Source organism: Ictidomys tridecemlineatus, chromosome 10, assembly GCF_052094955.1.
Source record: "Ictidomys tridecemlineatus isolate mIctTri1 chromosome 10, mIctTri1.hap1, whole genome shotgun sequence".
Lineage (NCBI taxonomy): Eukaryota > Metazoa > Chordata > Mammalia > Rodentia > Sciuridae > Ictidomys > Ictidomys tridecemlineatus.
This window is the reverse complement of record NC_135486.1, coordinates 8,289,928-8,315,760: the sequence shown is the minus strand read 5'-3', so window position 1 is coordinate 8,315,760 and position 25,833 is coordinate 8,289,928. Positions and strand designations below refer to the sequence as shown.

The window sequence follows — 25,833 nt, the reverse complement described above, 5'->3', positions numbered from 1 at the left end:
CTCCTGTTTTGGTACCAGTACCATGCTGTCTTTGTTACTATTGCTCTGTAGTATAGTTTGAAATCTGGTATTGCTATACTGCCTGATTCACACTTCCTGCTTAGAATTGTTTTTGGTATTCTAGGTCTTTTATTTTTCCATATGAATTTCATGATTGCTTTATCTATTTCTACAAGAAATGCCATTGGGATTTTGATTGGCATTGCATTAAACCTATAGAGAACTTTTGGTAATATCCCCATTTTGATAATGTTAGTTCTGCCTATCCATGAACAGGGTATATTTTTCCATCTTCTAAGATCTTCTTCTACTTCTCTCTTTAGGGTTCTGTAGTTTTTATTGTATAAATCTTTCATGTCTTTTGTCAGGTTGATTCCCAAGTATTTTATTTTTTTTGAGGATATTGTGAATGGAGTGTTTTTCCTCATTTCCATTTCAGAAGTTTTGTCGCTGATATACAGAAATGCCTTTGATTTATGTGTGTTGATTTTATATCCTGCCACTTTGCTGAATTCATTTATTAGTTCTAGTAGTTTTTTTGTAGAGCCTTTTGGGTCTTCTAGGTATAGAATCATGTCATCCGCAAATAGTGATAATTTAAGTTCTTCTTTTCCTATTTTTATGCCTTTAATTTCTTTCATCTAATTGCTCTGGCCAGTGTTTCAACAACTATGTTGAATAGAAGTGGTGATAGAGGGCATCCCTGTCTTGTGCCAGACTTTAGAGGGAATGCCTTCAATTTTTCTCCATTCAGAATGATGCTAGCCTGAGGTTTAGCATAGATAGCTTTTACAATGTCGAGGTAAGTTCCTATTATCCCTAGTTTTTCTAATGTTTTGAACATAAAGGGATGCTGTACTTTGTCGAATGCTTTTTCTGCGTCTATCGAGATGATCATATGGTTCTTATCTTTGAGTCTATTGATGTGGTGAATAACATTTATTGATTTCCATATATTGAACCATCCTTGCATCCCAGGGATGAATCCCACTTGATCATGGTGCACAATTTTTTTGATGTGCCTTTGTATCCGATTCGCCAGAATTTTATTGAGGATTTTTGCATCTAGGTTCATCAGAGATATTGGTTTGTAGTTTTCCTTCTTGGAGGTGTCTTTGTCTGGTTTCGGAATCAGGGTGATGTTGGCCTCATAGAATGAATTTGGAAGAGCTCCCTCTTTTTCTATTTCCGGAAATAACTTGAAAAGTATTGGTATTAATTCTTCTTTAAAGGTTTTGTAAAACTCCACTGTATACCCATCCGGTCCTGGGCTTTTCTTGGTTGGTAGTCTTTTGATAGCTTCTTCTATTTCATCCATTGATATTGGTCTGTTCAAATTGTGTGTATCCTCCTGACTCAGTCTGGGCAAATCATATGACTTAAGAAATTTATCGATGTCTTCACTATCTTCTATTTTATTGGGATATAGGTTTTCAAAATAATTTCTAATTGTCTTCTGTATTTCTGTAGCATCTGTTGTGGTATTGCATTTTTCATCCCGTATGTTAGTAATTTGAGTTCTCTCTCTTCTTTTCTTTGTTAGCATGGCTAAGGGTCTGTCGATCTTATTTATTTTTTTTAGTTTTGTTAATTTTTTCAATAGTTTCCTTTGTTTCAATTTCGTTGATTACCGCTCTGATTTTAATTATTTCTTGCCTTCTGCTACATTTGCTGTTGTTTTGCTCTTCCTTTTCTAGGGCTTTGAGATGAAGTGTGAGCTCATTTATTTGTTGGTTTTTCCTTTTTTTGAGGAATGACCTCCAGGCGATGAATTTCCCTCTTAAAACTGCTTTCATTGTGTCCCATAGATTCCGATATGTTGTGTCTGTATTTTCATTTATCTCTAAGAATTTTTTGATTTCCTCCTTTATGTCTTCTGTAACCCATTGATCATTCAGTAACATATTGTTCATTTTCCATGTGATTTTTCCTTCCTTCTTTTATCATTGATTTCCAGTTTCATTCCATTATGATTAGTAAAATGCATGGTATTATCTCCACCCCTTTATATTTACTGAGGGTTGCCCTATGGCATAATATACGGTCTATTTTTGAGAAGGATCCATGTGCTGCTGAGAAAAAAGTATATCCACTTGATGATGGTTGATATATTCTATATATGTCAGTTAAATCTAGGTTATTGATTGTGATATTGAATTCTATAGTTTCTTTATTCAACTTTTGTTTGGAGGATCTGTCCAATGGTGAGAAAGGTGCGTTGAAGTCACCCATAATTATTGTGTTGTGGTCTATTTGATTCTTGAACTTGAGGAGAATTTGTTTTATGAACGTCGCAGCACCATTATTTGGTGCATAAATATTGATAATTGTTATGTCTTGTTGGTGAATGGTTCCTTTTAACAGTATATAATGTCCTTCCTTATCCCTTTGGATTAATTTAGTCTTGAAGTCGATTTTATTCGATATGAGAATGGCCACCCCTGCTTGCTTACAAGGACCCTGTGCATGGTATATTTTTTCCCAACCTTTCACCTTCAGCCTGTGTATGTCTTTTCCAATCAGATGTGTCTCCTGGAGGCAGCATATTGTTGGATTTGTTTTTTTAATCCATGTTACCAGCCTATGTAGCTTTATTGGAGAGTTTAAGTCCTTAACGTTTAGAGTTACTAGATATATGGTTTGTACTTCCATCCATGTTTGATTATTTATCTTTTTTTTAAATTTAGTTTGTTTCTCCATGATTAGCTTTCCCCCCGCCCTCTGTCTTTACTGAGGCACTTCCCACTGATGGTTTTGGTTATTGTTTTTCATTTCTTCCTTGTGCAGTGTTTTGCTCAAGACGCTTTGCAATGCTGGTTTTCTGGCTGCAAATTCTTTTAGCTTTTGTTTATCATGAAAGATTTTTATTTCGTTGTAGTATCTGAAGCTTAATTTTGCTGGATACAGAATTCTTGGTTGGCATCCATTGTCTTTCAGTGTTTGAAATACGTTGTATTTCAAACGTATTGGATCTTCTTGCTTTCAGCGTCTGTGATGAAAAATCCGTTGTTAACCTTATTGGTTTGCCCCTGAATGTAATCTGCCTCCTTTCTCTTGTAGCTTTTAATATTTTCTCTTTGTTCTGTATATTGGATAACTTCATAACAATGTGTCTTGGCGTTGGTCTACTGTGATTTTGTATGCTCGGTGTCCTGTATGCATGTATAATTCGTATATCCATTTCCTTTTTTATTTCTGGAAAGTTTTCTGTAATTATTTCATTCAGCAGGTTACTCATTCCCTTGGTTTGAATCTCTGTGCCTTCCTCTATCCCGATGACTCTTAAATTTGTTTAAGTTATCCCATATCTCTTGGATGTTTTTCTCGTGAATTTTTTACCAGCCTTTCTGAGTTGGCTAGACTCTTTTCAAGATGATATATTTTGTCTTCATTGTCTGATGTTCTGGCTTCTAGTTGCTCCAATCTGTTGTGAGTTTTAGGGTTCTGCAAAAACTCATTTGAGTTTTTAATTTGGTTTATAATTTCCTTCATTTCTAAGATTATTGTTTGATTTTTTTATAATCTCTATCTCCTGATAAAGATGCTTAACTTCTTCTTTTATCTGTTTACGTAATTCATTTTCAATGTGTTCTTTCACTTTGAATTTCTGTCTCGTATCCTCTTTAAGGTTCCATTTCATCTGTCTAAGGTATTCCTTGAGTTCTTTATATGACCATTTTTCTGATGACTCTAGGCCCTCCTGAATATTTAGGCTGTCCTGCATTGTTTGTACTCCTTTACTTCCTTGCTTTTTCATGCTGCTCATGTTGCTTCTTGTTCTGTTTGACTGCTGAGTTACTGTTTACTCCTATAAATTTATTTGATGCTTGGGAGGAAAGGTATTAGAAGCGAAGGGAAGAAGTCATTAAAGAGAATGAGAGTAAGCAGGTAGAATTCAAGGAAGGGGGAATAAGAAAATTGAAAAGAAAGGAAGAGACAAAAGAAAAAAATAGAAAATAAAAAAAGAGAAAAAAAATTAAAAAAATAATAATAGTAATAAAAAAATGAAAATTAAAATTTAAAAAAATAATAAAATAAAATAAAAAATTTTAAAAAAATTTTAAAAAATTAACATTTAGTCTTAGAGTTTGATTAACTTCTCTTCCAGTAGGTGGAGCTGTGCCCACTGAGCCAAGCTTCTCCACTCAATAGGCGGAAACCAATCACTATGCAGCAGCTCCTCCTCCCAGACTGGGCGGGTCTCCAATCCTGGGTGCCTAGGGCCTTCTCTTGTGTCTAGACACTTCTCCACTTTTCCTCAAGCCAGGCCCCGCTCACAGGTGACGCCCACCACAATACTGGCTACACGCCAGGTCTGCTGCTCCTGGGAGCCCTGTTTTCATGAACGCCTGGGCACGCTCTCCCTGTTTGCCATTCCCTCAGATGCTAAGTTTGTGGAGCTTGGGGCTGAGAACCCCCAGAGAATTTGCTTGCCCTCCGGTAGCCATGCTCCAGGTCGCTGGTGCAAGAGACCTCAGTTGTCAGCACTGGTGGGAGCGGTAGCCGGGAGTTCCCGCTCCACCCGATTCCTTCAGTCTGGCTATCGCACTCACGAGAGAGCTGGGAGGGGCCCTTAAGGTTTCCCTGCTGTGTGGAGAGGGAAGGCTAGGGGATTACACACCTGTCGCTGCTGGTTTCAATGAAGTTATCTCCTCCGCTGCGTTCTGGTGAAGTCAGTTCCCTGCCATGGTGGTATCCCATGCAAATGGTGACAGTTCCTTCCCTTTGCCGGGTGACCAATGCAACAGGTGGGTCATGACTGTCTCTCCCAAGCCCCATTTCAATCCTGTGGCCACTGCCTATGAAGGCTCAGTTGGCATTTACCTCCGTAAATTCGGAAGGGCCGACCAGTTGTTTCCGCGGGACCGTTAGTGCTGAGTCACAGCAGTTTGGCTGAGAGAAGCCTGCATGGGATCATTTGAATGCCCATGGGGCTGCTCTGGTTCAGACTTGCCACAGACGCATAGAACAAGGCTGGGAACGTATTACATGACCGAGACTCAATGGTGATTTGACTCTACTATGCTTAATATAAAATCAGGCTTCCTTTCATAACATGACTTTAGGTAATTTATTCTATTGAGAATATCAAGGGAAAACATACTCAAGGAAAGGGTTAGGATAGAAAAGAAGAAGGAATGTTTTAAAAAAGCATTTTTTAGAAATGGGAGCACTTAGAGTCTACTGCAGCCATAATGTTTAAAACGCAAGAAGTGTTATTTCCAATTCACTGGTGAAATCTATAAATATAGCTTTCATTTCCTGGTTGCTTAGGCCATTAAGGGTCTAATCTATTTCCTGAGCTGAAACTAGCTAATAGAAAAATATTTAGAATAGTTATCATCCATTGGGATGGGCACTTGGCATCTCTTCACCTAAAACATATTCTTCATCATAATTCCCTTCAGCAATTTACATGGTTTCTAAAGGACTAATCTCATTTTTTACACTGAAAGTCTTTGTTTCATAATACATGATAAGGCTCTCCTCCCCTAGTGTTTTAGGGATAAGGACACACCTCTGTGACCTTCTTTACCCTAGAAGTATGTTACTTGCTTTTCTGTCAACCAGTTCATTTGGGAAATCAATGAACAACAACAACATCAACAACAAAGAAGTGACGGAAACCTGTTGATGAGCTTATTATACCATCTATTTGCAATGCTGCTCCAAAGTGGCCTAGGCCCCAATCAGTGGAAGCAAACTATAGTGTGCTGAGGCCAGGTTTACCACAGGCAACCCGAAAGGTGACACACACTTCTCATCCCACAAGTATATCTCCTGTGACTAGTAGCACACTTGTGACATACCTGTGATTAGACAGAGGACTCAGACAGCAAACTAAGTTTCTGTACAGCCTGAGAGAAGTACTGTCAAGGTAAACATGCCAGAGGAAAACCCCACACGCAGGAGTGCGCCCCACAAGACTCTGTGCTATTCCTCCCTTTCCTTCCACAGAGATCAATCAGCAACAGCTATCCCAGAAAACAGTCTGCCAGAGCCAGGCTGGGGCTCTCCAGCAAACCTGGCCTTTGAGTTGAGACTTGGGCATGTGGCTCTCAGGAGCTCAACTTACACTCCTAATTCTGAAATCTGAGCCTGCCAAATTTAAATTTCTTTTAAACCAGTATCTGTAAAGTCTGACTTATACAGAAGATAAAGCTCAGTGAAGTCTGACTGGTCTTCAGAAAGCTAGCCTGCTTTCTTTGAAGCTACATTCTTGCTACACTATGCAAGTCACTACTTTCCTATAGTCAAGGCAGCACTTCATCTTAAGACAAAGAGGGGTAGCTGCGGCCATACAAAAGGAAAACCTGGGCTCAAGAGAGAGCTGTCAGATAAAACATGGGAAGCTAAGTTAAATTTGAATTTTAAATAAAAAATGAATAATTTTTTATTATAATTGCAATTATTATAGGGAACATATATTATTTGCCAGCCGTCAGTGACAAAGTCACTTTCTGCATTTGGCACAGAGCATTGGTATTACTTTTGCTGCTCTGAATGTCTCAGTCTACAACAGAATTATCAATAATATGGTTGCCTTCCTTTTAGAAATATCACTTTTAAAACAAGACAAAGAAAATTATTTAATTTCATAAAGAAAAATAACAAATTTCTTCTAAAATTGACCAATATTTTCTTGAAATAAATTTGGTTATAAAATCAAAATAGAAACATTTTTCTTTCTGTGCTGTTATTAAAATCAGTTATACAAATATCTGTTCACACACTTCACATCCTCCTAGCGGAATATTGACAGTACTCTACTCAGTGACACTGCACAGGAGGCAGAAGCTCCCCTGACCTGGCAGGCTTGCAGCAAGCCCCTGGAGTCATCCGCAAACAGAAAACCAGATCCTGTAACAGACCAGCAAGAAGAAAAGGCAACAAAGCTTAACCTAGAGATCCGTATGTGACTGCACCTGGTGGTGACGTTACAAGCTGGATCCCGACACCCACTCGCAGTGTTTCTGTTCTCAGAGGTGAGGTAGTGGACCCACAGACACACCTCCCACCCTCTGCAGCCCTCCTACCCTCTCTGGAGACCTAAAAAGATGTTTCTCCTCTGTGGTTCTCAGAGTGAAAATTATTCCAAGTAAAAGTTTACAAAAGTACAACTAATTAAAAAGCAAATATTTGCTTCTAGCACCATTAAACTAAAACACTCAATTAAGTGAAGGGTAAGTTCTGGTAAGTGGCAACTTAAAAGGTAAATTACCCTTTTTCTGCCTTGGATATAATTGCCATTGGAATGAAGTCAGGTCGACTCAAGTAAACCCTAGAAAAACTAGTCAGAGAATCAGTGTTGGAGAACACAGTGAAGACAGCAGAGTACAACTGACTCAGGGCATGGATGGGGACTTGACCCAGGGCCCTGTTCTGTGGGCTCTGACACTGTGTGGCACTACCCCCCACACCAGATTGGAGGAACACGGTTCCCAGCTCTATGTCTCATGAAGACCCACAAGCATGGAAGTTTTTTGTTTTTAAATCAGGGCTTGAACCCAGGCTCTTAATCACATCCCCAGCCCTTTTTATCTTTTAATTTTAAAACAGAATCTTACCAAGTTCTTTAGGGCCTTGCTAAATTGCTGAGTCTGGCTCTGAACTTGCAATCCTCCTGCCTCAGCCTCCTGAGTTGCTGGGATTACAGGTATGGGCCACCAGGCCTGGCTACATGGAAGTTTTAGAATGTAATTTTGTTCTGTTAGCTTTCTATTACTGTGTGACAAATTGCCATAAACTTAGTGGCTAAAAACTCACAACTCTGTATGTCAGGGGTCCAAATGTGCTCTTCTCAGGGTACCACAAGGCCCAAGTCAAGATGGCTGCTGGGCTGGGCTCCTATCTGGAGGCTCTGAGGAAGAACCTACTTTGAAGCTCTTTCAGGTTGTTTGGGAGAAGCTAGTTCCTTGAGGTAGGAGGAACAAGGCCAGCTCCTTGCCAGTTGTTGCGGGAGCTGCCTGCCCTCAACTTCTTCAGGCTACCTGCCTTCTTTCTCCTATGGTCCCCTTCATATCCAAAGCAAGCAGTATATGTTGAACCCTTCTTAAACTTCAGTTCTCTTTGCTTCTGCTTCTGCTGTCAGTCAATCCCAGGATGGAATCTACCTGTCTTATTAATTTATCTGGTACTGGCTAGAATGCAGGGCCTTGCACATGCTAGACACATACTCTACCGGTGACCTATGCTCCCAGCCCCTCTCTACTGTAATGCCAGCAGTGCCATACAACACAACAAAATCACTGAATGATAGCTGAGCATTGTCACAGATCCAAGGGATGACACTGGGACATCTCTGGGGTGTTAGTTTTAGGAAACAAAGCCACTGTATTCACTAAAAATTAAAGGTAAACAAAACAACAAAAGACAAATGGTACTATAAAGTATTTGCCCAAATGTAAAACAAAGATATTTTAGATTACTCGTAAGTGGATAAGTAATGTGTGCAAATGGCATAAAATATAAAAGATGTAAAATACAGATAGTAAAAAAGTAAAACTTGTGGGCTGGGGTTGTGGCTCAGAGGTAGAGTGCTCGCCTGCCATGCGTGAGGCACTGAGTTCGATCCTCAGCACCACATAAAAATAAAATAAAGACATTGTGTCCACCTATAAGAAAAAATATATATATATAAAGTAAAACTTGTTTCTAACACATCACTCAGCCCAGTTCTGCAATTCCCTAGGAATGACTACTATTTACTAGTTCTTACCCTCCCAGAGAGATCCATGTTTACTAAAGCTTAAATACTAGGAAGGACTGGATTTACCTGTTCTTAAAAGACTCTACCAAGTAAGTCCCTATTAAATCACGCAGGCTAAGGCTTTTGTGGAGGACTATAGAAGTTATTCTGTGATAAATAGTTTAGATTTTCTAATTATCTGAGGTTAGTAATGATTGTTTCTATTTTCCTAAAAAATCATCCATTTCTTCCAAGTTTTCAAATTTGCACAGGATTAAGCAAAATGTGTTCATATGGTTCCCTTATTCTTTTGTATTTCTGTTATTTGCCTATTATTTCTTAGTCTAGGCTGTCATCCCTATCCATCTTTTAATGTTATAAATGAATATAAATATATAAATTTAATTTGACTTTAAAAAAGGCCTCTTTATTAGTCTGATCAATTTTCTCTGTTTTATCTTTACTCCTTTTTTAGGAGTAAATTGCTTAGGTTTATTTCATTGATTACTTTTCCAACTTTTTGAATTAGATATATAATATAGTTCTTTCTTTCTTCATTAAGGTAAGTGCTTTTGGGGCTGGGGTTGTGGCTCATTGGTGGAGCACTCACTTAGCATGTGCGAGGTGCTGGGTTCGATCCCTAGTACCTCATAAAAAAATACATAAATGAAATAAAGGTATTGTGTCCAACTACAACTAAAAGAATTTTTTTAAAAATAAGTGCTTCTGCACCTTAGTTCTGTCCTGCAGGTTCTGATATGTACTGTTTTCATTATGCTCGTTCTCTCGATTTTCTGTAACTTATTTGGTTTCCTCTGTGATCTAATATGTGTTTAAGTAGAAATCTTAAAAATGTCTAGGTAATATAAAGTTTTTTTCTAATTCTGACTTTAGTTCCTGTTCTACTGCAATGAGATCAGAGCAAGTTTTCATTTTGCCTTTTGGAATCATTGGAATTTCCTATATGGTCTATTCTTGCAAATGCTTTATTTGACATTTAAAAAAACCCATTCTTAGTTTTCAGGATACAAAGTTGACAGATGTCAATTACCTACTTTACTTATTATTTGTTCTGGGTTTTCTTATTCCTGTTTTTTGTCTGCCTGCCTCTCATGCACTGAGGAAGTGGACATCACTCCTCTCCCAGTCTCTCCACGCTTCCTGTGCGGCTGCTCCATGCAGTGCAGGCCTCACCATTGCTGTGCATCGTTCTTCTTTGTCTTTTTAAAGCTTTCTCTTCTAAACTCAATCTTTTTTTTTAAATAGGTCTTTAGATGTTGATTGGGCCTTTATTTTATTCATTTATTTATATGAGGTGCTTAGAATTGGACCCAGTGTCTCATGCATGCTAGGCAGGTGCTCTAACACTGAGCCTCAACCCCAGCACCCCCCCTCCCCGGATTGTGTGTGTGTGTGGTGCTGGGGATGGAACACAGGGCCTTGTGCATGTGAGGCAAGCCCTCTCCTAACTAAGCTGTATCCCCAGCCCTAAACTCAATCTTGTTTGATATTAAGATACAATTTCCACTTTCTTGTGTCTTCCCAGTTTTTAATCTAATCTGAGAGATTCTTCTTGAAGCCCATGACCCTGCTTCTTCTTGATGCCTGATTGCGACCCAGGAAGCTCCTGCTGCCAATCCCTAAGCCCCGTCCCCTGGGTTCACACAGGACCTTTTGGCTTTCCCCCTCTGAGAATTATGCCACTGGTTTGAGGTTCACAGCTGTGGGCGTCTTTTCTCATCCACATTCTTCTGTTCTTCATCACATATTGAGGTGTGCAGTTGCGCCTGTCTCCTGCTATTTTGAAGACAGGGATCAAGTGCCTTCTTTTTTGTTCTGCTAGTGCAGCTGGATGATTTGTAAGGGAGAAGGAGAATAATGCTATGACCTTTGCTTTGTCATTTAAAAATCAGAGACTAGAATTTATTCTCTTCCCATTCTCTTCCCCAGTCCCATTCCCTACATTATGCCCTCTGACCAAAGGCCATACTGTTCGTGCTCTGGAAATGTTCTTGACAACTCTATGTTTTGCCCCTTAGTTCCGTGAGTGAAGAAGGCAGTTTCTTATCTAAAAGGAAGAGAATACAGAGCTGCCTAGGAACCGTGAAAGGAAGTGCAAGCTGCTTCAGGTCAGTTTAGTCTCCCTGAAAAAGTTGTTTTTCCCCCTCTAATTCAAACTTAAACTTTAAAAATTCAAGTTAACTTCAAAGTAAATCTTAACAAAACAATAACAGTGACATGATGTGCTCAGTAGTGTTGCACCTATTTTGTACAATGCCATTTGCTGGGCACTGATGAGTCACAGCAAGATGAATGCTTCAGGGACCCAGTCTACTGGGTTAGCAGCCATGTTGTCAATAAGCTTTTCTGCTACGTGCACAGTTCAAGGGAGTCTTCCCAATGTCAAGCTGTGTTATTAGCATTACCCACCTTTCTCTGGGTCCTCTCAATCACATCACCTTTCTTAAACAATCAGAGGTATACAGGTTGCTTTTTCTTGTTCAAAGTCTATACCTTTTAGAGTGGGCACAAAAGCTGCTGGTGTTCATCAGTCCTAATCTTAGTAACAGAGCCAAAATAATAAAAGATGAACTCACAGAGCAGTTCTGTCAATTAGAATATTTTGGCTACAAAGAAAAGAGATCACTCAAGTTGTCTTGTGTGTGTATATGTGTTTGTGTGTGTGCGTGTATAGCAGGGAGAGTTACTCCAGGGTTTTGCATTAAAATAAGGCTCAAAAGACTGTAATATGTCTATGCATGGTGGCACACTCCTGTAATCCCTGCAATTCAGGAAGCTGAGGCAGGAGGATCAATAGTTTACGGCCAGCCTAAGCAATTTAGCAAGACCCTGTTTTAAAATTAAAAATAAAAAGGGCTGGAGATGCAGCTCAGTGGTAAAGTGCTCCCTGGGTGCTCAATCTCCAGTACTAAAAAACAAAACAAAACAAACACAAGCTACCAAACCTGTCACGTGGCCATCAGAACTAGAAGCAATCTAAACAAGCTTCATAGGAAGAACAGGACCACAGGCCGAGAATTCCAAGATGAAGCAGACAGCAACAGCAGGGTCAGTTCCTCAAACCCTCGACAGGAATACTTTTTGACCATCCTCTTCCCTGCATATACACCCTCCCTCCTGGCCAACACACACACACACACACAGTTCAAGGAGTCTTCCCAATGTCAAGCTGTGTTATCAGCATTACCCATCTTTCTCTTTTTAAAGTGTCATCATTGGCTTCCGCTTACTCATCACTCTTGCTTACTCATGGCTTCTACTGACTGTGTCATCGTTGTTCACATTTTCTGGTTGAACATTTGACTTCTGTTTCTATCAAATAATTCTCTGAACCTCAAATTTAACGTTTCCTTAGGGTTAGCATTAGGCCAGTCCACTATCTCACCATCATCAGTTCAATTAAGCACTTTATCTAGATTATGATGGGCTAGCCGCCACGTCATCTGAAGGCTGAGTCTCACGTTCTCTCAGCACTGGGTCAAGACAGTGAGGAAAGACGGTAGAGAGCATGGCAGCCTGTCTATATCTGCCTAGGGCTGACGTCCTCAGGAGGCTATGGTACCTATTACAATGCTCAAGTCTTCCTTAGTTCTGATGACAAGCATCTTCCATCTTATCCAGGTTCTCTGTGACTGCCAAAAGCATTAATCCTATAAAATAGATGTGCCCATTTTATTGTATTTTAAGTTTTTTTTGTACTTAAATGTATCATTGTCAAGAGAAATGTCCACATGCTATACCACAAATATATGAGAATTTAGCCAAACCAGCTAGAAATTCTTGGAAACAGCTATATCAAATGATTCCTTTTGCTCGTTTATCAAGGGGTTACAGTGACTAATGTATCTGCTGGCATAAAGGGATTTATGCATTTAGTAGGGTCAGGCTCCTGTGGTGTCTTGAAGGAATTAGAACTTATAATTACATTTCTGCCACCTAAGACCACACAGACAAAATCTTTTTAAAATTTCATTTATGACAATTTAGAACTGAATTTAGGTTTTCTCATCACAATCCCTATAAGAATAGGTTTTTTTTTTTTTAATCATCTTATGGAATGAGAAAAAAAAATCTCAGAAGCCAACAATGCCATCATTTTAGAGAGGAGATACAGTAGATTCAGTGAACAAGCTCCTATTGGTTCAGAATTTCAGTCAGGGTACAGCTGCAAACTTCAGCCTGGCCTAGCACCTGCACTGAGACAGTCAGTGCCTTATTTGTTACAGCACCTGTTTGCCCAAGCTTCACCATATGCCCTTGGAACTGAAGAGGAAGCAATCTTCCACAGTTCCAGAATGTGTTCCTTTAAAGCTCCTGTGGGGGCACATGCCCCACCTGTCCCTCTGTATGAGATGTGCCTGATTCTTGTGAAATTACACACTCTGCCAATCCTAAAAATAATCTGATGTTTTTAAGAGTATGTGAAGAAATATTCATCAAACAAAAAGGTGAGGGAAGAGTCTTACATAATAAACATTATTACCATGAGAAGTTTTCCATAAAAGATTTTTTCAATTGCCAGATATGAATATAGTACTGATGTGGTTAAAAGAAATTCTTTGTAGTGAATAATCCAGAAAATGTATTCTATAAGAAACACTCTTCTCAATCAGATACATTCCACACTACTTCCAGCATTCATTCAGTTTTCATCCACGGAGTCTGGAGCACTTAACCTACCAATTTGCTAGGATTCATGCTGGGTATTCAGCATATGGAAGTGATTTGACATCATACTTTCCCTCAAGAAAGGAGTCATAAAGGTCCAACAATGCAAAAGGCATGACTGTGAGAAAACAGTGGGGAGCAGGTTGACTGGCTAGTCCACTGGCTGAGGATCCAGAGGGCAGCTGTGATTTCAACATGTCCTATCAAAGACACGCACACCTGCCAACACACTTTGCATCTCTCTCAAAAGTGCTTACCACTTTTGAGATCTGGTCACATCTAGCATCAGGTCTATAAAGGAAGAAAAAATTATTTCTCAGTTCTGATTCATGATTATTTTGTATCTCAGTGTATTATTTTGATTACATGCAATTGTTAAACTAGGCCAGAAGGGAAAGGTGATCAAGGTTGTCATCAGCCCTATTTTGCAATGAGGGTGCTATTAGCAGATGGGAAGAAGTAGCTGCAGAAATGCATCATGGAATCAGATACAGGGAGCATGAGGATGGTCTATGGAGGACAGTAAGCAATGCTCTCCCTTCACTCCTCTCTCATGTCTCAAGTATCTTAACGTCACTCACTCCCTGTGCAGACCTCCTAGCTTCCTATCTACTCACATAGCCTAGTCTCATACAACAGCAAATGCAGGTCAACAAAGAAAAAGAGAAGTAAAATGAATGGGAAGGAAATTGTGTCCCTGATATGACCTTGAAAGGAAATTAACCTCTTTTAGTAATGACAGCCACTGAAATAGTTAAATCACAGAATCTCTGTGATTTAAAAAGGCAGAAGTTTATGTTTTGTTCACTCAAAGTTCAGTTGGCAGGAAAGTGAGTTTGGGGGATTCTGAACCAGGCAGTCATTCTGGAACTCCATCTTCGGTCAGCCTTCACATGTAGCTCCGAAGGCCACTCTGGATACTGACCTTTTAGTTTCTTGAAAAAGGCCAAATGCCTTTCTGACTGAGGGTCTTGAAAAATAGTATTTTCTGTTTAGAGGGTTTTTATATTTTTCTTTTTATTATCAAATATATTTTCATATAAAAAAAGCAGCTGTGGGGCTGGGGATGTGGCTCAAGCGGTAGTGCGCTCGTCTGGCGTGCGTGCGTGCGGCCCGGGTTCGATCCTCAGCACCACATACCAACAACGATGTTGTGTCCGCCAATAACTAAAAAATAAATATTAAAAAATTTAAAAAAAAAAGCAGCTGCTGTGTATGACTCCTACACACTTGAGATCAAAGGCCAACACAGGCCATTACCCAGCTACACACCTCTGGAATAGGAGGTGTATGAAGGCACTGGCTTCCCCCAGCACACTACTGACAGAGAATCCTTCAGAGGTCAAGCTTAATAGCGGTCTTTTTTCTCCTGTGCCTATTATTAAATGCCAAACTGTAGGCCACCAAGAACCAGCAGATACGCAGAGAACAAAGAATGGGTTTAGAATTTACTTATAGCTCAGGATTCAGGTGTTCTCGTCATTTTTGGCTTCTACAGATTTTGCTTATTTTCCAATTACATGAGACACATTTACAAATATAGTTAACTATTTTATCTAAAACTAACTCTGAATCAATTCCACTACCTCCACCCCACCACTGCATCTTTCTCAAAAGTGCTTACCACTTTTGAGATCTGGTCTCAAATCTAGGGATTGGCCTAGGGATACTCCACTGCTGCTGTAGCTCCAGCCCTTTTTATCTTCTATTTTGAGACATGGTCTCAAACTTGCAATTCTCCTGCCTCAGCCTCCCAAGTTACTGGGATTACAGGTGTATACCACTGTGCCCAGATATTCCACTCTTTATCAGAACAAAAATTCCTGTATGGTGCACATAACCACCCCTCTTCAGTTGGCTACTCCTATTAATCATTTAGGGCCTGAGCTTAAAATGTCACTTCCTCTGAAAAGTTTTCCTTGGTGCTCATTCCTCAATCTAAGTTAGCTTATACATTTTTTTTCTCTTGTGACAACTTTCTCTTTCCCTTTGTAACCTCTATCACAACTTGTAACTATATATTATCTTTGTATTATTTGTCTCTTCCATTATTCTGTAAACTTCAGGAGAAGACGAATCTTTTTTTCTTATAATTATTACCAATCAGAACACCTACTACAATGTTAGGACATAATAAATGTGAAATACTTATCAAGTCAAAGAACTAATGAATCCCAATCTAATATGATCTAAGACTGGTGATAAAAAACAGAATCTGGAACCAGACTGCCTGGATTCAGACTTTGGCTCTGTGACAAATTAGCCAACTAGCCTTTGTTAGGGACTTAAAAATTCTTTGCTAGGGGACTGGGGTTGTGGCTCAGTGGTAGAGCACTTGCTTTGCATGTGTAAGTCATTGGATTTGATTCTTAGCACCACATATTAAAAAAAAAAAAGAATAAAATAAAGGTCCGTCAACAACTAAAAAATTTTTTTTTAATTTCCTAAGTTTTTTTTTTAATATGACAGCAGAATGCATTACAATTCTTATTACACATATAGAGCACAATGTTTCATATCTCTGGTTGTACATATAGTATATTCACACCAATTTGTGTCTTCACATCTGTACTTTGGATAATAAGGATCATCGCATTCCACCATCATTAATAACCCCATGCCCCTCCCTGCCCCTCCAACCCCTCTGGCCTATCTAGGATGGAGTTAGAGAATATCATGGTAAGCAAAGTAAGCCAATTCCAAGAAACCAAAGGCCGCAATGTTTTCTCTGGTAAGTGGATGGTAATCCATAATGGGGACAGGCCATGGGATGAGTGGAGGAACTTTGGATAGGGCAAAGGTACGGGGAAGGGGCATGGGGGTAAGAAAGATGATGAAATGAGAAGGACATTATTATCCTAGGTACATGTATGACTGCACAAATGGTGCGACCCTACTTTGGGTACAACCACAGAAATGAAAAATTGTGTTCCATTTGTGTACAATAAATCAAAGAATATTCTGCTGTCATGTATAACTAATTAGAACAAATAAATAAACTAAAATAAAAAATGGCAAGGCACACAAAATCATAGGAGAAAAATATGACATCCTTCTGCAACACACTCATAGCACTTAGTTCATCTGATCCATCAGCAACTCTGTGGGAAGAAAGCCTTAGGATCTGTTCTTAGGCTCAGTTTATCTAGGATACTGGGAACACCAGCCAAGGAGGCAAGGTTAACTTGTGGGCCTTTGACAGCAGCAAGAGTCTCTGGGCATTAAGGCACGTCTGTCTACTGCAGCAGCTTCCTGGAAAATGCAGTACTCATGGATTTTATTTTCTAAATGGCAAAATATTAGAACTTTCTCATTATCTTGGGCCTTCCTTTTTCATCTATATTTTTCTCTAAACACTGAGAATATATTACATAACCCCCCCATGTGTTCATCTCCCCCCACCTCCTATTCCAGGTCCTGAATTGATCTAAAATAGTCATTGGAGTTTAGATCTTGTCATATTTCATTAAGTAAAGGTCTGATTATTTAATATAGAACAACATTTTGCCTTTTTATCTGGATAGACCATCTACTTATGACATTCCATTAAATAACAACAACAACAACTTTAAGGTAAGTTTAAGCACATTAACCTTTAAAAAAAAGTCTAAACTTAAGCAGGCATGGTGGTATACTACTGTAACCTCCACTGCTGTGGAGCCTGAGGCAGGAGGATTACAAGTTTAAGGCAAACCTCAGCAACTTAGTGAGATCCTGTCTCAAAATAAAAAATAAAAAGGGTGAGGCATGTAACTCCGTGGTAAAGCTCCCCTGGGTTCAATCCCGTGTATTGTAAAAAATAAAAAATAAACAAGATGCAACCATTCTATACTCAGGGGAAAAAATGTGGAATATGCATTGAAAAAAAACTGCTGTAACACTCAACTTAAACTTCTTATTGAAATAGAAATATGTGAATTTAAAGTTCAGCTGCTGCTCTACCTTGTCTAGGAAAATGTAAATATTTTGGAAGATTCAGATTAGTCTTTAAATCTTTCACTGAATATTCTCATGTGCTATTGTCTTAAGATGTTGGTGTTCATTTTGGCAATATATTTTTCTCTTCTGCATTGATTTATGCGGTCTTAACTATTCTTTTTAGAGTAAACATTGTTCAATAGTTCATGCACAGCACAATATCTTATGAAAATAAATTAAATACTTAATTTAAACTTTTCCTTAAATTGCCTATAAATTCCCCCTCCCCCAGTACCAGGGATTGAACCCAGAGGCCCTTAACCACTGAGCCACAGCCACATCCCCAGAACACCCTGCTTTTTTTTTTATTTTGAGACAGGGTCTCACTAAATTTCTCAGGGTCTCACCAGTTGCTAAGGCTGGCCTTGAACTTTCAATCCTACCACCTCAGCCTCCTGAGCTGCTAGGATTACAGGCATGTGCCAATGCATCCAGCTCCTATAAATCTTTTTTTTTTAAATATTTTTAGATGCTGACGGACTTTTATTTTATTCATTTATTTATATGAGGTGCTGAGAATCAAACCCAGTGCCTCAATATGCTAGGCAAGTACTCTACCATAGAGCCACAACTCCAGCCTTCTCTATAAATCTTAATAACCAGGAGATAGAAAATATAAGTGGGCCTGGGATGCAGTCAGTGGTAGAGCACTTGACTAGTGTGTGAGAGGCCCTGGGTTCAATTCCCAGCAATGCAAAAGAAGAAAAAGAAAACATTTAAAATTTCAGAGTCCTCTGAATTTGGAAACCAAATAAATAATAAAATGAGTGTCATAGACTGGATGTTCTATGTAAGCAGAGGATCTTGACTCAAGTATTACTAACAATTTATAAACATCTACAGCTTCTATTCTCATAGAACATAAACTGATACCAGGTTTACTCATTCACTTATTTTGTGGAATGTTTTCTGGTTTTTTTACTTGAAAAATAACAACTCATGGTAAAAGGATATTATGAAACAAAAACTCTTAGTAAGTAAATTTTATTAAATGGTAAGGAAGTCTCCCTCTCCCTGTGACTCTCAGAAACTAAGGTACTATTTTCTTTTTTAATTTTTTTTAAGTTGTAGATGGACAGAATGCCTTTATTTTATTTATTTTTATGTGGTGCTGAGGATGGAACCCAGGGCCTCACACATATCAGGCAAGCTCTGAGCCACTGAGCTACGGCCCCAGCCCTAAGGTCCTGTTTTTCTGTACTGAAACATAAACTTGCCACACACACAGATGTGGCAGACTGTTACAGGAGTGGCTCCCAATCAATCCTGGTCCCCATTTCCCTTGAGTAGTGCCCTCTTAGGCTCTCAGCCACACATTTGGTTTTGAGGACTCAGGTGCTGACAAAGATGACACAGCATGGCTTAACAAGTGTTTGTGCAGTGGGTCCTGCCTTCTCGAAAACCATGATGCTGTGGAGTGCCAAGAATGAAAAGGCACAGGGAAGAGCCTTACCCTGAGCTGCCCACCAGCCATGCTCACGCAACCCAAGGAGTGTTAACTACTGCTTAAAACGTATAAGCGAAAAACAGCAACAGAAAACTGATTCAACACACAAGCATAAATATGCACAAGCACTGCCTGAATTTAATTCATGAAGCATAAAATATAATTGATAATTAAATACAAAATGTGACTATCACTCCACACAAAAAGAAGAAACGGATTGGTCTGTCATTTGAGATCTATATTAGTATTCCTTTGATTTTATTAATTTGACATTCTACCCTGTTTTAAAAGTCTGTGGCATATACTTCTGTTTTTGAAATTTTTTTTCAGTACTTGGGATTTTACCCTGAGGCACTTTACCACTGAGCTACATTTCTAAACCTTTTAAATTTTTATTTTGAGTTTTTGCTAAATTGCCAAGATTCACCTTGTGCTTGTGGTCTTCTTGCTTCGGCCTCCCAAGTAGCTGGGATTACATGTGTGTGCCATTGCACCTGGCTGGCATCTTTCTTTTTCTTCTTTATGCCCCCTCCCTTACCTTCATTCTCCTTCATCTAAGCCAATGAGCTTCTATTCTCCCTCCCCACACCTTATTGTGGGTTAGCATCCACATGTCAGAGAGACATTCAGCCTTTGATTTTTTGGGATTGGCTGATTTCACTTAGCATGATAGTTCCTTCCATTTGCTAGCAAATGCCATAAGTTCATTCTTCTTTATGGCTGAGTAATAATCCACTGTGTATATGTACCACATTTTCTTTATCCATTCATCTGTTGAAGGGCATCTAGGTTGGTTCCCTAGTTTAGCTATTGTGAATTGAGCTGCTACATTGATGTGGCTGTGTCACTATAGGATGCTGATTTTAAGTTTTTTGGGTATATACCGAGGAGTGGGATAGCTGGGTCAATTGGTAGTTCCATTCCAAGTTTTCTGAGGAATCTCCATACTGCTTTCCAGAGTGGCTGCACCAATTTGCAATGCCACCAGCAATGTATGAGTGTAGCTTTCTGCCCCACATCCTCACCAACTTTTATTGTTACTTGTATTCTTTTATTTATTTATTTGGTACTGGGGATTGAACCTAGGGACTTGTGCATGCAAGGCAAGCACTCTCCCATCTGAGCTATATCCCTAGCCCCATTCTTGATAAATGCTGTTCTGACTGGAGTGAGGTGAAATCTCAGTGTAGTTTTAATCCACATTTCTCTAATTGCTGAACATTCTTTTCATATTTGTTGACTGTTCACAGTTCTCCTTTGCCCATTTATTGATTGGGTTGTTTGTTTTTCTGGTGTTAAGTATCTTGAGTTCTTTATGTATCCTGGAGATCAATGCTATGAGGTGCGTGTCGTGAAGACTTTCTCCCATTCTGTGGGCTCTCTCTTCCTATTGCTGATTGTTTCCTTTGCTGAGAAGAAGCTTTTGAGTTGGATTCCTGATTTTACTTCTCGTGAAGGAAGTCAGATCCTGGGCTGGCATGGTGAAGATTTGGGCCTACTTTTTCTTCTATTAGACACAGGGTCTCTGTTCTAACGCCCAAGTCTTTGATTTACTTTGAGTTTTTGGGCAGGATGAGAGATAGGGGTTTAATTTCTTTTTGCTACATACAGATTTTGAGTTTTCCCAGCACTATTTGTTGATGAGGCTATGTTTTTGGCACCTTTGTCTAGTATGGGTTTGTCTTTGTGTCTTTTATTCCGTTCCTTTGGTCTTCATGACTGTTTTGGTGCCAAATCCTGCCATTTTTTGTTACTATAGCTCTGAAGTATAATTTAAGGTCTGGTATTTTGATGCCTCCTGCTTCACTTTTCTCACTAAGGATTGCTTTGTGTATTCTGGGTCTCTTATTTTTCTAAATGAATTTCATGAGTGTTTTTCTATTTATATGAAGAATGTCATTTGCATTTTAATAGGAATTGCATTAAATATGTATAGCACTTTTGGTAGTATGGCCATTTTGACAATATTAATTCTGCCTATCCAAGAACATGGGAAATCTTTCCATCTTCTTTCTATAGTGTTCTGTAGTTTTCATTGGCATATTCATCTTGATGTCAATTCTTATGACATAATTAGTTTTACTTTAGAAACTAAGAAGTTTCTGCAAATGAAACTTGAAGAAAAAATTTAAGTATTCAAAAATCACTGAATAATGATTCAAAAAATAAAATATGTAAAGATAAGAGAGGGCATCTGGTTAGCTAGAACACAAAGTGAGACAGCTGACCTCTCATGGGTTTAACAGACTCTTATGGGTCTGTTAAAGTGGAAAATTCACAAATTTATATTTTAGCTACACATATTCACAAATTTATATTTAGCTGCATAATATGATAAGATCTTTTTTTTTTTTCAGATAGGTTCTTGCTAGGTCGTCCAGGCTGGCCTCAAACTTGTGATGCTTCTGCTTCAGTCTCCCAAGTCACTGAGATTACAGGTATGTGCCACCATGCCAGTTTATACACCATTCTTAGAAGTAGAATTCGGCTGGGCACGGTGACACATTCTGTAATCCCAGAGACTCACAAGGCAGCGGCAAGAGGATCATAAATTTGAGGCCAGCCTCAAAAACTTAGTAAGACCCCAGTAATTGAGGAAACCCCTGTCTCAAAATAAAAAGGGCTGAAGATGTGGCTCAGTGGTACAGCACCCTGGGATCAATCTCAAGTATAAAAAATAAAAAAGGTAGAATTCAAACCAATTTCATCTTTTATTTTACCTTTCTATAGAAAGAAACCTGGCATACCATTCAGTGCAACATAGGAGGATTTTTTTTTCTGTTTTTTTTTTTCCAGAAATATTTTCAAGAAAAATTTAAAACCCAATATTCTTCATGTCTTATGAACAGCATTTATTAACTGAATATATATAAACAAGTAGTAGATGGACTTCTTTGATACATCCATATGCTAGGTGTTGGATCAGGCACAAGGCAACTGTGGGGGGCAAGGCAGAGTGTACTCATGAGGGGCATATAGACAGGGGAAATGACTCAAAATAACTATAATAATAAGAAAACACTTGCACTTATGCAGTGCATGATACAAAGTTTCTCACTTCTGTTATCCTCACAGCAATCCCATCTTACAAGTACCATATTCTTTTTACAGAGAGATAACTGAGGTACACTGAGCATAGAAACTTGCCAGAGCTAACAAGTAGAGCATCCCAGACTTGAATTCCAACAGCACGGCTTCTGAAAACTACTAGGAAACAAACCATCCCACAGTGGTAGTCTATTGGAGGAACTGCAGAGTCAGAATCAAGAGGCTGTTATTCTTCTGACTTGGCTTTTAAAGTGTAAATAAGAGTCTGCTTGACCACGCGGCTTCAGAAGGACTTGATAAGTCATTCCGCCATGCTTCACAGATGTGCCTAACTTAATCACTTCTTACGACATCCCTGGGCAGCTGCATTACCTCGTTTCATGGGGAGGAGCTCACATTTGTGGAGATTCTGTGACTTTCTGGGATCCCCATTCAGTAAGAACTGCAGCCAGAATTCAAACCCAGACCAGCATTCCCCCCCCTTCTCCAGGAACTCTGCAGAGGGCAAATATTCCAGGAGGGAGCAATAGGATGTGACAGGGGCATGGCATCTTGGCATGAAGTAATGGGTATGTGTCCAGCTGAGGGGCATGGGGCATACTGTACACGAAGGTGCTGCAGCCTTCTCTGTGCTGAGGAGAGCTACAATGAGGGGGTTTCCTGTAGACAACACAAGTGCGGGAGCATAGGGGACACTAGAGAGGACAGAAGGGAAAGCAGTCGGCCCAGCAAGTCAGGGCCTGAACTTGAATTCTGAAGGGTCTAACAAGAGCCTTCTATGTCAGACAATCTACAAAATTTTTCTTTTGAGAGGGGAGGGCGATGTCTGCCATTTGACTTCTTAATCAATGGCCACCCTAGAATTTGTTAAAATATTTTAGGAAAAAGTTATTCAGGGCTGAGGTGAAACTCAGAGGCAGAGTGCTTGTTTAGTGTGTACAAGGCCCTGGGTTCCATCTCTAACATCACACACACATACAGAAACACAGAAGTTTTATTCAAGTGATTTCAGAAAATAAACTATGACCCTGTGTCTTACATAGTATTCAAATGATGTTGCTTAAAATACTCATTCTATTATAATACAGTGTAGACTATCTTCTACCCCTGAACATGATAGTCACGCTATGACTTACACGCACAATTCACCATCTCTAGTAAAAGAAGGGGACAAGGGAGGTTACGGTTTAATGTAATGTATAAGACAACATAAAGGCAGAGCTCTTAAAGGTAACAAGACCACCAGCATAGGCTATGTAAGGTAAAACAGAACTTTAATCAGCTGACGTACATGCCAGAGGAAATTCCTTGCCAGCTAAGTGGGTTGATGGAAGTGCAAGGTGGTTGTGGGGAAAAAAAGATATTTTAGATAATCTGAGTGTTTAGGAGAAAAGAGAGAACTTGGGTATGCTGACAAAAATAGGAAACTGCCATGTGTTCTCAGATGTTGGAGCTACAGCTCAGAGCTGCCACGCAAGATTTATGTTCAGAAGATGAGACCATTTTCTGGGAGACTGAGAAAAAAATTGTGTCTGATTGACCATGAGAAGAACAAGGGTATGGGTCAGCTGAATCCCCTTCCAAATAAACCTGTTGAAGCTCTAACTCCCCAGTACTTCAGAATATAACTATTTGAAGACAAGGCCTTTAAAGAGACAAGTAAATTGAAATAGTCATCAGATTGGGCCATGACTTGACCTGTGCGCTTATGAAAAGAGTTTAGGACACAGACCTCATGGGCACAGGGACTACCACGAGGACACAACAAGGTAGCCATCTGAAAGCTGAAGGGCCTCAGAAAAGTCAACTCTGCCAAAACCTGACTCTCAGACATTAGTGTCCAGAACAGTCAGGCAAAAGCCTCCATTGTTTAAGCCTCCCAGCTGTGTGGTGCCTTGTCACGGCAGTTTTGGCAACTGACAGCCTCGAAGCTGGGGGCTGATGAGGAACAGAAAGCACTGCCTCTTGAGGAAGGAGCTCTGAGAATGTCAGCTTTGGCTCTCGGAATAAAAGTAGTAAGTGCCAGTAGAGTGCAGCCACCCTCGGAAAGGGGTCGTGGAATAAAACACAGGCTAGACCACACTGATTAACGTGTTGTGCTTGTGCCCAGTTGGGTAGCAGAAGCTTCCCGAGCTTCCACTACACCGCCTCTTCATGTGGTCTGTATTCCAAGATTCCTTTAAGTTATAATATCAAAAAATCAAAAACAATTATTTGAAAGAGACTCTGTGGATTATATATGATGATTTGGGCAGGAAATATCTATGACAGAGGAAAGAGAAAAGGCAGACATTTGGGATGAAAGAAGTGACACCCTGTCCAAAGATGGGAGTAACAGAAAGTCCCCAGCTAGAGAATCTGCCAGGAGAAAAGCCGCCTGTTAACAGCAGCCATGGATGACAGAGAGGAATACGATTCTTCCCTCAGTGTACGCACTTCCGTGGAATCTCAGAAAGCTTAACAAACAACATTTGGATATATGTAAATACAACTTAAAATTTCCACTCTCTTTTTCTGGTTGCTATGCTCACTTACAAGTTTTTTCCACCATTCTTAAACAAAAATTTTTCATGGGGTTGGGGGAGAGCAGGGAAGGAAAAGGAGAAAAAAAGGCACACTAGTAGAATAAGTAGCTTCTCCAGAGTATTAGGTTTAGTTCTTTGCTAACTAAATGCTAAATGGATCCAAGAGTTGGAGGAGTGAGAATAGCAACAACTACTAAGTAAATATAATGCAACTGTCCTTCATATCTCAGAGCAGAGGCACTGGTATCTGAAATAGTTGTGGTTAAGTGTTTGGAATAGAGACAATCCCTGACTTAGGATGGTTAAACTTCAAGGATTTTTCAATTTTACCAGGGCACCAAATCAATAACCATTAGCAAAAGCCATACTTCAAATTTTTAATTTTTAATTTTGACCTTTTCCTGGTTACTGACATGTGTTAGACTGTCACAGTGCCACCCCTAGTCACCACAAAATCAATAGGTAAGCAATGACACTGCAGTGTATGGCACTGCTGTGCCCTGATGTCCCACAGGCCAGGCAATCAAGTCCACGTTGGCTTGATGATGTTTCCAACCTATGACAGACTTATCAGGATGTCACCTCCTCTTGCAGTGAAGAGCATTCTTTCTAAATACTCAGGAGGTCCAATGGCCCAGCCTAAGCTGTTCTAAACCTAAGACATTGACATTGTTTTTTATTTCTGCCTGAGAGAACAATAGTAAATCATTCTAGGAGGCAGCAACAAGGGCACAGAGGAACATTATTTCTTGCCTAAATCAGATGCTTAAACATGAACAATGAAGCATACTTAAAATATAATCTTAATATGAATAAATAAATAAACTCAAAGGAATGTGGATCTCACTGTAAACAGTTGTGGGGAAATCATTTATTACTGCTGTTCCCAACCCTGAAGCTCTAACTTAATTCTTCAACACTGACTGATAAATATAAATCATACCACCTGGATAAAAGATAATTGTCAAAATACTTCAGAAAGTGTATAAAATGTGAAAATTCCCATTTAAAAGCATAACCATGAATCTTACTAAGTCTTACAAGACTACTAGGGGTGAATTAGGTGCAGGGAAAAAAATACACTAAAATTTTTGAAGAAAGAGAATACTAAGTGGGGTAGCAACTCTGGTGTTCCTTTTTGTGTGAATTAAGTGTGGAAAGTATGTAGCACCGATTTTGGAATGTAGATAAGGGCATAAAGCTTTATTCCTATGTTATTTTACTATTTACCAATTTCTAATAAAAGATAAACCCATATAAAAATCATTTTTTTCATCCATTTATCTTATTTTTCTTTAGGGAAGGAAAATTTAATGACTCATATGTAGAACAGTTTATGATACAATACACAGTTCACCCATCAAGTTAATTTAAAAATGTCTATATCGTTTTCTTTTCAATGGACTTGCAGAAAATGACTGGCAGAAAGAAGTAGGCATAAGGGTAGAGAAAAAATA

The 25,833-nt window shown here is 39.2% G+C and overlaps 1 protein-coding gene across 21 annotated transcripts in view; it reads right to left on the bottom strand.

Annotated features, from left to right (window-relative positions):
- The window catches only part of Rabgap1l (RAB GTPase activating protein 1 like), a 581,968-nt gene that overhangs the window by 100,274 nt on the left and 455,861 nt on the right, over window positions 1-25,833 (bottom strand). The window contains exon 20 of one of the 21 annotated variants that reach the window (XM_078022356.1): window positions 14,377-14,545. The exons of the other annotated variants lie outside the window; for them this stretch is intronic. Within the exon in view, the coding sequence (XP_077878482.1) occupies window positions 14,414-14,545 (132 nt within the window). The 3' untranslated portion in view covers window positions 14,377-14,413. Of the gene's footprint in view, window positions 1-14,376; window positions 14,546-25,833 lie in introns of those variants that run through there. 21 annotated transcript variants of the gene reach the window in all.